Source organism: Propithecus coquereli, unplaced genomic scaffold (genome assembly GCF_000956105.1).
Source record: "Propithecus coquereli isolate 6110/MARCELLA unplaced genomic scaffold, Pcoq_1.0 Scaffold243, whole genome shotgun sequence".
NCBI classification, from domain to species: domain Eukaryota; kingdom Metazoa; phylum Chordata; class Mammalia; order Primates; family Indriidae; genus Propithecus; species Propithecus coquereli.
In genome coordinates, this window is record NW_012147986.1 from 664,356 (window position 1) to 681,780 (window position 17,425).

A 17,425-nucleotide genomic window follows, 5' to 3' on the forward strand; every position below is an offset into this window, starting at 1 on the left:
CAGCCCAAGTCAGTCCCCCTGGCCCATCCTCAGGTCTAGCAAGGAAAGCAGCTAGGAGAAGAGGGGCCAGAGGAGGACAATGTCCTTGGTGCCCCAGAGGGACCTGGATGCTGGGTATATCCCCAGAAGTGGGAGTCAGACACAGGAAGGACTTCCCAGCTATAAGTTGGATGAGAAAAACCCCTGACATACCAGGAGTGGCCGACACACATCAGGCCAGGTGCTCGCCACCACCCTCTGGCTCCCCGACATCCCCACCTGACAAGTGAGGAAACCCAGCTGCTCTGCGAGAAGTGACTGCTCAGGGCCACATGGCTGTAAGTGGCCAAGCCAGACCACAGCAGCCGAGTCCAGAGGGCTATCTCCTAAAGCTGGGCGGGCCCTTGGCCTCTCCCCATGCAGGAAGGGAAGGCACGAGCCGGCTTGCAGGCTTGGACTTGAGGGAGAGCCTCTGGGCCCTCGGGATCTCCCTCTGCCCACTAAGGCCTCAGACTTCTCTGGGAGGAACAGGCACACACGCACACGCACACACACACCCTCACGCTCGCGCACACACCCCTGTGACAGCTTCTACATTTGGAGCTGACAGATGTGCAAGGTAACAGCTCGGCACCGCCTGTGCAGCTGAGGCCCCGGTGTTGCGAACGGGATTATTTCCAGCAAGGCTCAGGGCTGCTGCGTGAGCGCACACCCCGGTGTGTGTGAGAGTGTGTGTATGTGAGAGGGAGAGAGAATGCGTGTGTGCGAGTGTGTGAGGGTGTGCGGCTTCTCCTGCAATCTCTCTCCCTCCTTCTAAATCCGTTTTACTAGATTTTCGAATCTTTCCGTCTCTCTGTTTTCCTGTTCCTGTCCCTTTCCCCATCTTCCTCCTCACTGTCCTGCTCACCCTGTCTCAGTCTTTGACCCTCGCTGTGTGTCCTCGGCCTGTGTGCTGCAGAGCAGGGAGGGGACTTGCCTCCTCTCAACTCCCCCATTTTGCCCAGGTCCCTGTCCTGTCTAACCTAGGCAGGCCGCAAGGCTGGACTCTCAGAGAAAGCCCTTTTTGTTCCAGAAAATGACACAGCTGTCCCTGCCCTTCGCACAGGGCTCCTGCCCAGGGCGGCAGGTTGGGGAGATCTGGGGCTATCCTAGGGCCATGCAAGCAGCCCCCCAGCCTTGGTCACTGTCCTCAGGCCTGGCCTTCTTCTCCTAATGGGCCAGCTTGCCCTGGCATCCATCATTACGGGCAAACGAGCATTTTAAAAACAGGCCTCTTATGCCCTCCCGTTTTCTGTCTCCGTCTCCACATTCCCAACCCCACAACAGATTGAGCCTAACTGTGGCCCTGTGCCGACTCCAAATCTGGCCTCATAGTGACCCTGGCCCTGGCCATATATTGATCCTTAATTCTGACCTTAGACTGACCCCAATCCCTAACCGTGACTCTGTCCCAGTAACGCCCCCTTCTCCGAGGGGCTGCATTCTTTGATTTCTGCCAATGCCGCTTGGGTGCTCAAGGCTCACAGCTCACTTCTTAATGCTCTGCTGCAGGTGGGAACACACCTAGATCCATTGAATTAGAATCTGGGGTGAAGGAGGAGCAATGGGATAGTGATTCTTTTAAAAAACTCACCCGTTTATTCTGACACTTCCCAGCCCCACCTGCTTCCAGGTTAAACACAGCAGGCTTTCCTGCAGGGATTCCCCACTCGGGGACGCCCGGGCTGGGTGGGGGACCACACCGTGCGGCTGCTTGCAGAGGCCTGGCTCCCAGGCACCAGTCAGCACCGAGCCGTTTCAAATGCTTCACCGTACGCCTGCAGTGGGCCACAGACAGCAGCGATCACTCTCGCACTTGCCCACGCCCTCTCCCATTCACTCATTCATTCATCACTCAACAGTGCCTCCCATGCGCTGGGTCCGGTAAAGGCTGTGGGATACACACAGCCTCTGGAGACTGAAGCCTTGGAGCCTGGAGCCCTGGAATCAAGCTTGGGCTTGGAAAAGGCAGGATTTGCCCGCCACTGCAGGCCTGGGCGGGAAAGGCCTCAGCAGCCGCGGAACCAAGACCTAAACCGAAGCATGGGCCACAGAGACTCCCACAGCTCCCAGAGGAGGCGCCAGGTCTGGGAGGGAGTGGGAGCCGGCCGCTCTCTTCCCTTGCCCTGGGGTCGGGGAGCGGGAATTGGACGGTGCTCAGATTAGTCAGCTGAGGAATCGCTCGAAGCTGCTGGGGTCAGCTGGAGGAGGGGCTGAGAGGTGGACTCCCCCAAAACAACAAAGGAATTTTCTCCCTCCTTTCCTCTTTTCCCCCAACTCCTCACTAAAAATAGAAGTCCAGGGCTCTCCCAGCTCCTACAAAGGGCTGTTAGGGCTGAGGGTGCCATTTTCCATGGTGAAATGAGAGACACAGGGCACTGTAGGGGAGTCTTGCTGGGAATTAACAGTAATTCCCTCCGGGAGGTGGGCTCTCCTTGAAAAGCGTGAGGAGAACATCCAGTGCTGTTACCTGCCTTCCAGCGTTGCCTCCGGAGACCTCAGGACAGGGCAGTGGGACCGAGGATGGCTGTTCCGTCCTCTGAACCCTACCCTGTGACCCCTCCCGCAAGTCAGTGAGTCCTCAGCTAACTTCCCAGCAAGCTGTCTAGTGGCTTCTAGTCCACTGCTCTCCTCCCCTGCACTCCAGATCACTGAGAGGTGCCATGGGGGCTGGAGAAGTGTCACCCCATGAGGTCTCCATTCAGGCAACTGGAAGTGCTCGTCACCCACCTCCCTGTCACCACACAGGAGCTCATGGGGAAGAAGCACTGTTGGGGCTCTGGGGCTCGTTCACACAGGGGTGTGCCCATTTGCTAAGTGAGTCAGAATGACTGCAGGCATGTTAGCATAGGAGGCTGTGAGGAAGGATGTGGGTGAAGGAGGCCAGAAGGCAGCGTCCCAGAGCCCAGCTCCCTGGGGTGAGACACGGCGGTGCTAGGGGCATGTCCCGGGTGTGGTCCTGAGTGGGGAGGTAGGAGCAGCTGGCGCCTCCAGGCTTGGCTGACAATGGACTCGGCATGAGCCTGGGTGAGGGGCATGTGGATGTATTCACCGGACAGAGGACAGGAACTGGGGGCGGGGGAAGTTTCTGATAAGCCTAGTCCCAGCTGGTCATGCTCATGGCCCCTGGGGTGGGCCTGGAATATTCCCCTCACTCGCCTGCTCCTCACAGGACAGCTGCTAGCCCCCAGCTCGGGGGTATTAAACACTAAACCAGAAAACTGCCCAGCTCTCTCATACCAAGACAAAGAAATACCTTATTTGCCTTTTGGCTAATCTGTGGCCCTGCTCGCTCCGGCAGCTGGGCTCTGGCCATGTGCAGGCATGTATTTGTGTGCGCTTGCATGTGCTCATGTGTGTGGTAGCCAAGGCCAGGCCATGCACTCTGGGAACACAGATGGTTAGCCCCTAGAGGGTGGCTGCCCATGGCTGAAGGTTGGCATGAAAGCTTCCCTGCCCCAGCCAGGAGGCTAAGTCAGGGGCTGGGAGCAAGGCCTGGGAAATTGCTGTGGACAGAGACCACCAGTCACTGAGGAGGCCTTGGGACCTGCCAGGGAGAGTGATTCTGTCCCTTTGTCACCTCCGAGCTCTCTGGGGCCCCCTGAGAGTCCTGGACTGCAGGGAGAGACAGGCCTAGGGAGTACTTACAAAGCTCTTAATCCTTTGGGTTCAGAGAAGACAAATGTCAGGCGTGGGAGGGCCTCGCCACCTCGTGGGGACATGTGGTACTCCTCACTAAGCCCCTGCCAACCAGCCTGGAGGGGACAGAGGGAGAATCAACCCTGATCCACAGCTCAACTGGGGTTGAACTGGCACTGACTACTCTCACACTCCCATGGGAGCCAGGGGCAGGGTGAGGAAATCCACCCACCGCGGCATTAAGGGCAGCCCAAGCTAGCCCATTCCCTCCTGCAGAGGCCGAACCTGATGCCACGTGATGCAGCCCGACCAGGGTTGAAACAGCTTAGAGGAAGGTTTACAGGAAAGAATCTTGGCGTTCATCTGCTCTAAGGAACTGCCCAGAGAGGAAGTGAGCTCTGCCAACACCCCACAGCATCTCCGTCACAGAGAGGGAGGTGGGACTGAGGGTTCCTAACTCCAAAGCTCATGCATTTTCCTGTGAGTCCAAGACAAATTGTCCAGACTGAACCCCAGCCTCCACTGTCCCTGCCTGGAATAGGCACAGTGCAGTGAGAGTTCTCGTCACAAGTCAGCAAGGGGAGGGTGTCTGGGCAGCTAAGAGGAGATGAAGCTGCAAGGGGGGGCTTCAGGATGGTCTGGATCTTGATATTAAAGGCAATAAATAATATTAGCATCTATGGAGCACTTAGCGCAACTCTAGCACTGTGCAGATTATTTACAAACATTAGGTCACTTAATACTCTTAATGACCCTTTGGGGTAGGTGCCATTATAATCCACATTTTTCAGATAAGGTAACCGAGGCTCAGAGAAAACAACTTGTCCTGGGTTACCAGCTGGTAAGTGGCAGACCAGGAATCTGAGCCCAGTGGTTTTGACTCCAGTGAGGGCGAAGTCTCTGCTGAACAAGGTAAAAGCATGTTCCTAGGGTACTCTGTAGTCCAGGGCCTGACCTCCAGCAAGAGCGGCCGCAATTCTCCAGGAGGCATGGCCTCAGTGCGCCCTCTGCTGACCACAAGGAGGACCAAAGAGAGTTCTCTTTTGTGAGCTCAGAGGCAGGGCTGAGCCCTGGAGTCAACTGGCAGGGGACCACGATCCCTCCTCCCAATCATGGACCAGGGGCCAGGGGGCTGGCTGCAGACCACCACCACTGTGGAGCTCCCAGCTCAGCCTAAGTCTATCAACCTGCAGAAGGACTGGCTTGGCTGCAGTCCTGATTTCTCAGGGCTTCCCTCTCTTGGAATCTTGCCCATCTCTCCCAAAAGCATAAGGTTCTAAGTCCACTGCATGGAAGGCCAGGACCACAGGCCTCATGGGCAATGCCAAGAGAGCCAACAAGAGGTGGGATCCATTCAGAGTATTGCCACGTGGACAAGGGTAGAGTTGGGACTCCAAAGCAGAGTCAGGGAAAGGACCCATCCCTGAGGGCCATGGGGAGGGCAGGCTTTGGGCCCTGAAGGGTGGATATTCTTCGAACAGCCCAAGGGTGAGGAAAGAGCAGTAAAGCTGGGGTCAGTGTGGGCAAAAGCATGAAGAAGGAACAGGCACATGGCCATGCCCATCTTGGACAACTTTGTTCAGACCTTGGATTGTTTCTGAGTGGGGCTTGGTGAGAGCAAGACAGCCCCAGGACAGGGAACTAAGGAAAACTTCAGGGGCTGCCCTGGCCTAGTGAACCAGGGAGGTAGTTATGGGCCCTGTATCAGAGGAGAAAGCAGGCATTAATCGAGGATAATCTACATTTTATTTGCTGTGTACAGACTCTCAGGTGCCTGATCTCCCAGCCTGGGGAAGAGGAGGTGGGTTCTGGAGGAAGGAGGCATCAGAGTGAGGACACGTGGTTCAACAGAAGGTCCTGTTACCCTGAGCAAGGGGTATCCGTGTGGGCTGGAACTTGTCCTGTCTGCACTCCCTCCCCTCTAAATGAGTCCTCCTATTTGACACCAGCTCACTCCGCCCTCTTCAGTGTTTCAGCTTCTCTTCCTGCTCTATTCCTGGAGAGAAAGAACGCTAACACCCATAACCTTGCTCCTAAACTTCCTACAGAGGCCTCCTCACAACCCGGGGTGCACAATAGAGATTCCTGACAACTGCTAACACCAGCAACCCCAAGGGCCCCACAGCTGCTGCATCTGCTGGCAGGATAGTAGGCACAAGTGTTTATCTGTGTAAGGCAGGATTGGTGGTGCCACTGTGGCAGGATGTGGGGAAACAGAGGACTCTGGGGTGTGCCTGAAAGTGGAGGCAGAAAGGCCCCGGAAGCCAAGGACATGGGCTTATTTATCATAGAAGTCCACGTGGGCACCAGACTTGAACGTGTCCTTCTGCAGCAAGCTCAGCAGTTTCTGGGCTGACATCCCACAGTCCACCAGTTCCCCCTTTGTCTTCAGCTCCTGCAGACTTTTTCGCAACTCTGGGTCCACGGAGGTCTCCCGGGCCAACTGCTGCATGTCTGTGTCCAGGGGACCTAGGGGATAAAAAGCAGAAGATGAGGGGATATGGCCAAGGTAGGGACAAACGGTCACAGTCCTCATTGTATATGGGGCGTGGGGCTGAGTCAGGTCTGGCCAGAGACAACACTTCATCTTGGCTGAAGTGTGTGGTTAGAGTCACTAAAGGCTCCATTTTGTCACTATCGAGTTCCAGACTCAAATTCCAAAGTTCACTGAACATGAGCCATCCAGACCACTGTCTAAAACCAAGCTTCTCATCTCCTGTCCTACCAGCACCTCCTCCTGACTTTCCTGTTTCTATCAATGAAGTACTCTTCTCCCAGATTGAAACCCTCCATCACCTCCTCTTTCCCTCCCCCTCTGCTCCTACAGCCAACTGGGCACCAGGTAGGACCCTTCCACATCTACATATCCTGACAATCAGGCCCTTTGTACAGCCTTGGTTCTCTGTCTGCTTCAACTCCTTCAGTAGTCGTCTGCTCAATTCATCTTGCTAAAACATCACTAAGATCACATCATTTCTCCACTCAAAACTCAATGGCTTCCCAATAGCCTGGCTTAGTACTCAAGGCCCCTTTATCTGCTGCCATCTGGGCACACCTAGTCTGCAGGCAAATGAGAAGACCTGTTACTCGAATAATGAGTTTTCCCACCTTTCCTACATTTATCTGGAGCACATCCACCTGCTAACATCCAAACAGCTCTCAAGGTCAATGTCCAGTTCACCTACCTCCAATAACGCCACCCCACCCAAAGGGAATCGTTTCCTTCTGAATTCTAAGCACTCTCTACTCTTCATATAGGAATTACAGCACCCCAGAATTTGCAATTAATTGTCCTCAGAGGCAGAAAATCACAGAATCCCAGCGTTGGAAGGAGAATCACCCGGCTGATCTAGGACCACCTTCCAATCACTTGTGCATCCCTGATGAAAGAGGACTTGCTACCTTTCCAAACAACACATTCTACCTTTGGACACTTGTTAGAACATTGTTTCAGAGACTGAAATGAAAATCAGGTTGGCTTCTGCCTTTGTTCAGGCCCTGGAGACCTCCCCAAAATCTCGGCTCTCTCATAACGCCCAGGGCAGCTCCTGAGATCTAACCTAGCCACGTGGCATTCTGGAATGTGCTTTGCTCCTGGCTCTTTTACATTTGGTCACTGCAGTGTGAGTGAGTCCTAGGCTGAGTTCATAGTAGGTGATGAACAGAATGTTGGCTGCAAGAATGACTATGTGTGTTGGGCCGGGGCTGAGTCCCGGAGAACATGAGGAAGACTTGGAAGCAAGTTGGGATCCTGGGCCTGCCTCATCTGGGCTTTGGGCATGCCATTCTACCTCTCGGCCCCAGGGTCCTGATCCTATTCCCAAGGGGGACAGGTTACTGGATCTCTACCTAAGTTGTTCACACACCCTACTGAAGTTCTTTCACCACCTTCTAATTGCTGCATCCTCAAGCCTAGAATACAAGCCTCACTGTTAAGAAAGGGGCGTTGTGGCATCATGGTAGGGTGGTCAGAAACCAGACCAAGTGTCACAAGGCTCCTTTTGACTTTCATGAGGACAAGGGCTCTAACCTTATTTATCCCAGCATCCTCCGCCCCCCTGATCCAGCACAGTTCAGCCTAGGATGGACAGACTCAGCAATGTCTGTCTGCTCCTCATTCAACTAAGATGTACTGCAGATTGCCTTAGTGCGTGCTTTGCTTGGTGCTTAGAATGTCAGATGAACAGTGCATGGTCCCTGCCTTCAAGGCTTTTCTGCCAAGGGAGGGAAGGAGACAAGAAAATATGTGAAGATGATACAGTGTGATAAGTCCTATTTAACAATTAGATAGCACTTCACAGGTAGGGATCATTTTCACATATATTATCTCATTTAGTCCTCCAAAGTATCCTGTAGACAGGTAGCAGCCTCTCCATTTCACATGAGGAAATGGGGTACAGGCCAGGAATTCCAACCCTAGTCTTCTCTCAAACTCCATCTAATATCTCAGACTTTCCTGCCCCACCCTCCAGCCCAGGAAACTCCCTGCTTTCTGCCCTATCCCTGGCCCCTGCCAGTTCTAACTTCCCTGGAGTCTGTATTTCCCCTAAGGCATAATCACGATTCAGGGACAATATACTCTGTGGGTTCTTTCCTAGAGACAGATTAGGCACCTTGCCCAGCTCCCAGAGGAGAACCAGCCGGTTCCGGCAGATAGAGGTGGCAGTACTTCCCACCTACCTGGGGCATAGCTCAGCACCCGCACACCAGGTTGCTCTGCAGCCAGGACTTGGAACATCATGTTACGAGCAGCCTTTCCTGCACAGTACAGTGCCCAGCCCTTGAAGGGCTGCAGGGCACAGAGGGACGAGATGTTAACCACAGTCCTAATGAGGCCAGGACGTTCTGGGAAGGCCTTCAAGATGCTGGAGGTCAGGCAGAGCGTTGACGTCAAGTTCAGAGCCCAGTAGTTGTTCACTTCAGTTGGGTCACCCAGGTCCACGAAGCCTTTGGACACATCCCCAAGAGTGCCTGAAAACCAGACCTTAGGAATAAACCAGTGCAGGTGGGGCTTTTTCCTTCCCCAATCCTCCCGATATCCCTTCCCATCCAGACCTAGAGGAGTAATCTGTCCAGCACTTCTGAAGATGCCTCCCTCTTTCCCAGTTCTGCAGACAGACACACCTGGGAACCCACCACGCCACGCTGCAGACTGAGAAGGCACCTGCCTTTCCCTGGGAGTGCTTTGGGTGTCTTTGAAGAAGCAGGAGAATTTACTTGTTTGGAGATCCCATTCTCTGACTCAGGACTCCGCCAGAGGGCGCAGAGCAAAGAGATCGGGAAATTTCTGCAGGCGTTTTAGAAAACCTGGCCGGCCAAACCGAGGCGGAGGGAGGGGGAGAAAGGTTGCGCCGACGGTTCCGGGTCCTCCTGTTCGCCCCGCCTACGCTCGCGACCGCAGCTGGAAAACTGGGCCTTTGGATTTTCAGGCGTCTTATCTTACTCCCTAGGTAAATTCCCCAACGGTGGGGGAAGTGAACGCTCAAATGGGGAGTCCGCCCCCACCCTCCGGGGGTCCTACCTGCGTTGTTGATGAGCAGCAGTCGCTGCAGCCCCTCGGGCTTGGGGAGCTCTCGAAGGGCGCCCAGAAGCTGCTGCAAGCCGGCCTCGGCGCCTAGGTCAGCGGGCACCCGCACCACGCGCAGACCCGGCCGCTCCGCGCTCAGCTCGGCCTCCAGCTGCCGCAGCGCCTCGTCGCTACGGGCGCTTAGGACGAGCACGGAGCCAGGTGACAGCAGCGAGGCCAGGAGCGGGGCCAGCGCCCGGCCGAAGCCGCGGGAAGCCCCGGTCAGCACGCACACCGCACGCCCCAGGCCGCCCTCCATGCCGCCCTCCTCCGCCGGGGGCCGCCGCGGTAGGAGGAGCCGCGAGCGTGTGGGCGGAGACCCGCCTAGCCGGGGCGGGGCGGGAACTTGCTGCTGCGGGCTGGGAGCGCCGGACCTGGTTTCCTTGGGCTCTGGTGGCGGAAGTGAAGGCGCTGGCACAACCCCAGACGGTGAAAATGGAATAACAGAAATGGCCAGGGGAGGCAGCCCACACGGGCAATCCTAGCCAGCTCCCAGCCCCGCCTTGCTCTTCGCCCATTTCTCTCTCCTGCACGGTGAACCCCCAGCTGGAACGCATCGCATGCTCGGAATTTCCTCGCAGTTGCAGACCCAACTTCTTGCACAACTGACCTCCTCCAGGGCAGGCCACCTGCTCGGTCCTTGCATCCCTGGGCCTTGCCAATGAAAGCCCTAAATGAAGTCCATGCCCGTTTAGGGCTGGTGGTCCCTGCTGTGCTTGGGAGCTCCCCCTGGGAGAACGACAGTTGCTTCTCCAACTGATGTTAAAACTCTTTACCCTTTTCCTAGGCTCAGAGCAACTTAGTGCTCCCGCGGGTTCCCCCTGCCTCTCTGAGATTTCTGACTCCTACTGTCCCTAAAGTCTATGTTCCCCTGGATTCGGCATCCTCTCATTCTACAGTCTCTCTAGCAGGCAATCCGATCCACTCACCAGTTCCATCCAGATCACCTAAGTCTGTGCTTCAGAAAACCCCCAGACCCGTGCTTCAGAAAACCCACATTTCCGGTTTTTTTCAAGGAGATTGGGAAGGTGAAATAAGTTGGCATGCATCTACAAATCTTAAAAAAAGAGTCTCTTCATGATTTCATTTTTTTATGGCCAAATAGTAAATAGTATTCTATTGTGTGTATAAATATGAGGGCTGTCCGGAAAGTATCCAGCCATGTTGGAATCTCTTCCGAGTTTAGCACCGGCAGTAAGCGACCTCCAATAATTCAGCCCAACTCCCCCCAGGGCTGTTCCTTCCCCTGCAGCTAGACGGGAACAAACAATTTGGGGGGTAGCTTTTCAACATAGGTGCCTCTAGCACTTAGCACACACTTTCTGTAAAATGTACAGTTCAGACTGTACATACACCGTGGGACATAGTGTAAGAACAAATGAAACTGCAAAAAAGCTTAAACTTCATTTAGTAGACTTATTGTCAATATGGATATTATTTTGAAACGATTTTATGTAAAGTAGGAAAAAGAAAATAAGTAATTATGCTAATGTTAGGAGCCAAGATTTTCAGTATTAGAGAAAAGAGATCAAGTATAAATTCAAGTAAGTTAAGGGGAAAGACTGTAAAGTTAAATTTGAATTGGAAGCCAGAAAATTTTACAATTTTCTGGGCATGGTGGCTTATGTCTGTAGTCCTAGCACTTTGGGAGGCCAAGGTGAGAGAATCACTTGAGGTCAGGAGTTCGAGACCAGCCTGAGCAACACAGCCAGACCCCATCTCTACAAAATATAGAAAAATTAGCTGGGTGTGGTGGTACATGCCTGTAGTCCCAGCTACTTGGGAGGCTGAGGCAGGAGGATCGCTTGAGCCCAGGAGTTTAAGGTCGCAGTGAGCTATGCTGACACTACTGCACTCTAATCTGGGTGACAGAGTGAGACTGTCTTAAAAAAAAAAACAAAAAAACTCCTCCTCCCTCATCCTCCCAAGCAGCTGGCACTATGGCGGCATGCCACCATGCCTGGCTAATTTTTCTATTTTTGTGGAGACAGGGTCTCACTATGTTACTCAGGCTGGTCTCAAACTCCTGGTCTCAAGCAATTACCTCTGCTTTAGCGTCCCAAAGTCCTAGGATTACAGGCATGAGTCACTGCGCCTGGCTTACTAGGCCAGGAGTTTGGGGTTGCAGTGAGCTATGATGATGCCACTGCGCTCTAACCTGGGCAATAAAGCGAGACCCTGTTAGAAGGAAGGAAGGAAAAATTGCATGATATATTGCAATGAGTTTTATTGTTATACAATAACGCCAAAAGCATGCAATTTTTCTCTTTCAGGTGTATTGGTTCTCCAGTACCTATGACTAACCTTTGTTTTTAAGGATTCTCCCTACAACAATAGCAGAGAGATGAACATGGTGCCCAGGTAAAGGCTACAGTTGTGTTTTGTTTGACCCGAATAGGACATTTTTTCTTTTTAAATTTGAAGTAACATTTCCAAATTGGGTTATTTTTTACGTAGCAGAATTTCCAACTTCTTTTTAATAATGGGAAGGTCAGCAAGAACTGGTTGAGGTGAGCAGCAGTACCACTTTGGGAGGGGACCGAGTGCTCCAGTTGCTGGGACCCTCACTACTCACAGCTGTAGGCGTTTGAGTTCCCTACGCCTGATGCACAGTGGAATTCTTAGCCAGTGGTGATGGTGAAAACATTTAATAGCCAGGGTGTTGTCAAACACAGGTTCCATTGCCTGCCACTCCCCAACCAAACAGGAGAGACAGGTGTTGGTGAAGGAAAGGTGGTTTATTCAAGTGCCTGCAGCCTGAGGAGATGGCAGACTATAGTCTTAAAGACCATCTCATCTCCTCTGCTTACTGAGCAACTTACAAAGGGAAGGGGTGAAGGGGGTTGGTGGCAGAAAGCAAGCTTTGTGCAAGTCATCATGACTTGCTCTAGGTCATCGGTGGATCTTGTTATGAGCAGTCTGTGGTTGGCCTACTGTGGACTCAATCTGTTTTTCCTCAAGGTCATATTCTAATCATGTGCCCAGCAGCTGTGTAAGCAAGCAGCAGGTTAATTCTAAACTTTAAAGACAGAACAAGCTGAAAGCATACTGGAAGCAAAATGGCTTCCCGTTACCCAGCCTATCGTTATAGTCTGAGTGGCCCTTGGGGTGCGTGCACAAGGGCACCAACCAATCAGAACAGACGCAGGCCACTGTGTTGGATTGTGGAGAGCTGGGCCTGGGAAGGGTGAGGCTTTTGATATTTTAACCCAGATAGGACTCTGTATATGTGTATACCATTTTTAATTTATACTTGAAACTTTAAAAGTCTCCCTGATGTGTCTATATGTATTTTTATCATTTATTAATTTATCATGCAAAGATTTATTGGGCATCTGCCATGTTTTCTTGGTGATTTAATGGGCCCGTTTGTTAAGAACACTCAAGATTTTCCTCAGTTAGGAGACATCTTTCTGTAATTTGTCTCATTATAGTCTCTTCCAGGGGAATTGCCCCCATTAGTTCATTGTCTTTCCTGGATTTATTTCTAAGTCTTCTATATTTTCACTTATTATCATATTAATTTATTTATCCTTTTCATATGAATTCCGTAAGTATTTCTTGAGCCAATCTTTTAAATCACTGTAGTGTCAATGTGTAAGTCATTTCCTCTATAGATTTGTATTATTGAATATAGGGCTCCAAATGGCCCTATGGTGTGGGAATGGAGCTCTGTGTGCTAGTGAAGTTCAGCAGTTTGCAGAATGGATTCTTTTCAGCTGCCCCATGTGTGCGCAGGTTTTAGGTTATCTAAGAATTTGAGGAGGAGTGAGTGAGTGTGTGTGTGTGTGTGTGTGTGTGTCTAGGAGGTAGGCTCTAAGTGTCTCTTTTCATTGGCCATGGAGGGAAGATACTGATTGCTTGCAAAGGCATCTGGTCCAAACACGCCAGAAACCTTTGGCTTAATGGCAAATGCAGAACACACAGATATAATACACATACAAAGAAGCATTCTAGACCTTTGAACAAAGATAGTGGATTAAACACACATTTAATTTTGTTCCCTTTGGAAACACCATTAAAACTATAGTAAAAGCTTTGTTGTTTCATTTTGTTTTTCAAGATACAAACACACTTAGATGGGAGATGGGAGAGGAGACAACAAAACTTTAGAGGCTAGAAATAACATGGATGACATAGGTAATCCAAGGAATCCAAATCCTTGGCAGCAATGGGGAGAGCTGAGACCCACTTAACCTATCGGCAGAATTCTAAAAAGGATCAGGAATGGGCAATGCCAACTACCCCTGCAATGGAGCCAATGAGGAAGGCTGCAATAAGAAGTGGGCAAAGCTATTTAAAAACCAATGAAATTCTGAATCCCCTCCCTCACACCTGACCTATGGCTACCTCTCCCTCCCTTGCCTCAGATGAAGACTAAAGGTTTATTTTCTGGAAATGGATAAACATGAGATTTCTGGGCTAGGGAATACTAGGTACAGCTTAGGGTATGAATACTCTACTAAACAGGCGTAGGCAGAGAAGAGGAGGCAGGCTTAAGTGCACAGGTGACACCGAATGCTGGAACCACCAGCTTTCTTCCCCCACTGAGCTCTGAGATTGTTGGCAGCCAGGCTTTCACCTTTCAGAGTGGAGACTGGGGAATCTGACTACCCCCAGAGGAAAGTTCTAAATATGTTGGTATCAGGAGTTCACCATTTTTGCCTAGCCAGGTCCCTTTACATTGAAGTTGAAAGTTAACGAGCCTATCCACTTACTTAGGGCTTTCAGATAGCTTTTTAGTCCTCTTACCTCAAATAATATATTCTATGAATGGAACAAGGACAGGATTATGAAAAAGGAATATCCTGAGAACAAAAAATACTTGTTGAAAATTAAAAATATGACAGCAGAATTGTTTAAAAATTAACAGATGGGTTGGAAGATAAATTTGAGAACATTTTTCAGATAGAAGAGCAAAACTATAAAATAAGACAAAAGGAGAGCAAGAATGTTAGTGAGCCAGTCCCAGAAATGCAAAATCCCAATGATAGCAGTGAGAGAGATTTCAAGAGAAGGAAGAGGAAGGAGAAGGAAGAGGAAGGAGGTGAGAAGAGGAGGAGGGGCAGGAAGAGGGAAGAAGGAAAAGAAAAGAAAAAGAGGGAAGGAAATCATCAAAGAAATAATTCAAGAAAAATGTCCAGAATTGCAGGGCAAGAATTTTCAGATAGAAAAGGACCACTAAGTACCCAGGACAAAGGATGAAAACGGACCCACAGCAAGGCTTATCTTTGTAAAATTTCAGAACAATAGAGATAAAGGAAAGATCCTCGAAGCTTTCAGAAAGAGAGGTAAAAACAAAAACAAACATGTCACATATAAACACAGAATTATAGTCAAAATGTCTTTGGACTTCTGGATAGCCACATGAGAAATTCTGAAAGAAAATGACTTGTAACCTTGAATGCTATACCCACACAGACCATTAATTATGTACGAGGGTGGAATAAATATCTTGCCAGATATACAGGTCTCAAAATGTTTCTTATGTACTCTTTGCTGGAAAGTTCCTTGAGGATGTGCTCCACGAAAATTAGATCAACCAAAAAAGAAAAGACGCGGGCTATAGGAAAGATAAACCACAGCAGAGAGGAAAGTGCACTCCCCACAATAATGGTTGCATTTCTTTAGGGAAAATTGAACTCCTGTAACAAAAAGACCTTAACATATAGTGGCTCAAATAAAGTGGACGTGTATTTCTCCCTGTCAGAGTAGGTGTGCTGTCCTGGGAAGGTAGGTGGCTCTCTTCCTTGAGATTGTCCAGAGGCCCAGATCCTTCTATCTTGTTGCTCGGTCATCTCCTAGGAAGTCATCTGCATCCGTGTGGTCCCATCTGGCTCACCAGCAGCCCATCTACATTCCATCCCGCAGGGAGAAGAAGGCAAGCAGCTCCCACTCATGTCCTGTTAGCCAGAATTGAGCCCATGTCCATCCTTCAGCGCAAGGGAGGCCAGGAAGTGTAGTCTCCAGCCTGGCAGCCACATGCCTGCTAAACTGGGGGGAGGGGTTTGCTTCTAAAAGGAGGAAAGAAGAAAAGTATGAATCCTAGAAGACAGTGCACCCCAACAGGTCCTGGGGTGGCAGCTGTGCACAGGCAGAGCAGGTGAACAGGCCATGTCGGAGTCATCGTGAGCTTTCTTCCAGGAGGGACTTCCTGATGAAGTGACATTGAAAGACTATTTGATTAAATGAAATTCATTTAAACAAGTATGTATTGAATGTACAGTCTATGCCAGACGCTATCCAAAGTATGTGTCATACATTAGTGATGTGCACAAACTTATTGAGAAGAGGTTTAGAAAAATGGTGGAGTTTGGGGTTTAATTAATGGTAAATACATAGGAAACCAAACATCCAACTAAACCTACAAACAGGACAACTCTTAACTCCAGGGAAAACAAGTTACGCAGAAACATAGTTAATATGTGGCTTCATTCTGAATAGTATCTAAAAAGTCATGGTAATATAAATGCTACATGTTGATCCAACCAAAACTAAGACATAACTGTACTGTTATGGAAAGATGAGGGGATGGGAAGTGTGTATTGTGTGTGGTGGGAGAAAGGGAAGGAAAGATAGCTGATTCCTCACCTTCCAGAGTGGATATCAATAGATAATACTAAAAGTAAAATGTAGACAAAACAACACAAGCATGTAATCTGGAGAGATAGTGACAAATACCAAAAAAATCAGTGAGAGGAATTGAAAGCGGTTGCTTCTGAGAAAAGAAAAAATGGGAGGAAAGAGGATTGAAGACAGCTGCTTGCTTTTAAGAAATCTTTTAGGACGGACATGGTGGCTCACGCCTGTAATCCTAGCTCTCTGGGAGGCGGAGACGGGCGGATTGTTTGAGCTCAGGAGTTCGAAACCAGCCTGAGCAAGAGCGCGACCCCGTCTCTACTAAAATTAAAAAGAACTTAATTGGACAACTAAAAATATATAGAAAAAATTAGCCGGGCGTGGTGGCGCATGCCTGTAGTCCCAGCTACTCGGGAGGCTGAGGCAGGAGGATCGCTTGAGCCCAGGAGTTTGAGGTTGCTGTGAGCTAGGATGACGCCACGGCACTCTAGCCCGGGCAACACAGTGAGATTCTGTCTCAAAAAAAAAGAAATCTTTTAAAGCCAATGGACTCTTTAGTTGGGTGCATGTAAATTGTTGATTTAAAAATCATGGTAAAGGACTAATGGTTTCTGCTGTAGCTTGTGAGGAGCTCAGAAGCCATCTCTCCCATCCACACAACAAGAAAAAAGCTGAATAAACTGAAAATCAACAACTCTTCTTAGATCTATTAGAGAACTGAGGTCATAGGCAAACTGTTGCCCCTGAAATTGAAGACATAGGTGGAAAGAGAGAATCGCAACTTACTGCAGCAGAAGCCCAGAAGCAGAAAACCTCGGCAATCAGTACTGGGGTAGGAAAGCCTAATCTGTAGTTGTTGGATTAATGGAGGCCCAGTGTGGACAAGTTTGAGAGTTTAAAACTCCAAGGGGTTGTCAGGCGTGGAGGCTCATGCTTGTAATCCTAGTACTTTGGGAGGCCAAGGAGGCAGGATTGCTTAAGGCCAGGAGTTCAAGACCAGCCTGAGCAACATGGTAAGACCTCATCTGTACAAATTTTTTTTAAAAACTTAGCCATCATGGTGGTGCATACCTGTAACCCCAGCTACTTGGGAGGCTGAGCAGGAGGATCACTAGAGCCCAGGAGTTTGAGGTTGCAGTGAGCTATGGTGACACCACTGCACTCTACCTAGGGCAACAGAGTGAGACTCTGTCTAAACAAATAAATAAAACTTCAGGTGGGGCCCAATCTTAGAGGGGCTCTGACACTTTCATGTGTTTTACCTCCAGGAACCCTGGGGTTCTTGTAGTGAAGATAGTAGAAAAAGTTCCTCGTGTTTCTGCCAGGTGAAAGGGGAAAGTAGCCATTTTTAAAAACACCCAGAATAATCTGTTCTTCTTAGCATGGACTGCTCTCAAGAGAAACTATTTCACCAGGGCCTAACCTATTTGGAATTTACCAGAGCCTAACGTATTTGGGTTTTACTAGAATCTAACCAACCTGGGGAAAAGTAAATACCCAGCTCCAGCCTGCTCTAGCCTTCCACATGGGAGAAGGAAAATGCCCAACTCTAGTATTCTCTAGCCTTCATGTCTCCCCTAAGGTGGAACAATAAAATATGATAAAGGAAAGGTTTCGGGCACT

The 17,425-nt window shown here is 50.1% G+C and overlaps 1 protein-coding gene across 1 annotated transcript; it reads right to left on the reverse strand.

The window, feature by feature from the left end:
• Positions 1-5,390: 5,390 nt before the first annotated feature.
• On the reverse strand, positions 5,391-9,501 carry SPR (sepiapterin reductase (7,8-dihydrobiopterin:NADP+ oxidoreductase)). The gene is made up of 3 exons (XM_012646440.1): positions 9,179-9,501; positions 8,338-8,628; positions 5,391-6,126 (listed from the first exon to the last, which is right to left on the reverse strand). Exons 1-3 carry the CDS (start codon positions 9,480-9,482, stop codon positions 5,936-5,938), a joined length of 786 nt encoding a protein of 261 aa, XP_012501894.1. The 5' UTR covers positions 9,483-9,501; the 3' UTR covers positions 5,391-5,935.
• Positions 9,502-17,425: the final 7,924 nt, after the last annotated feature.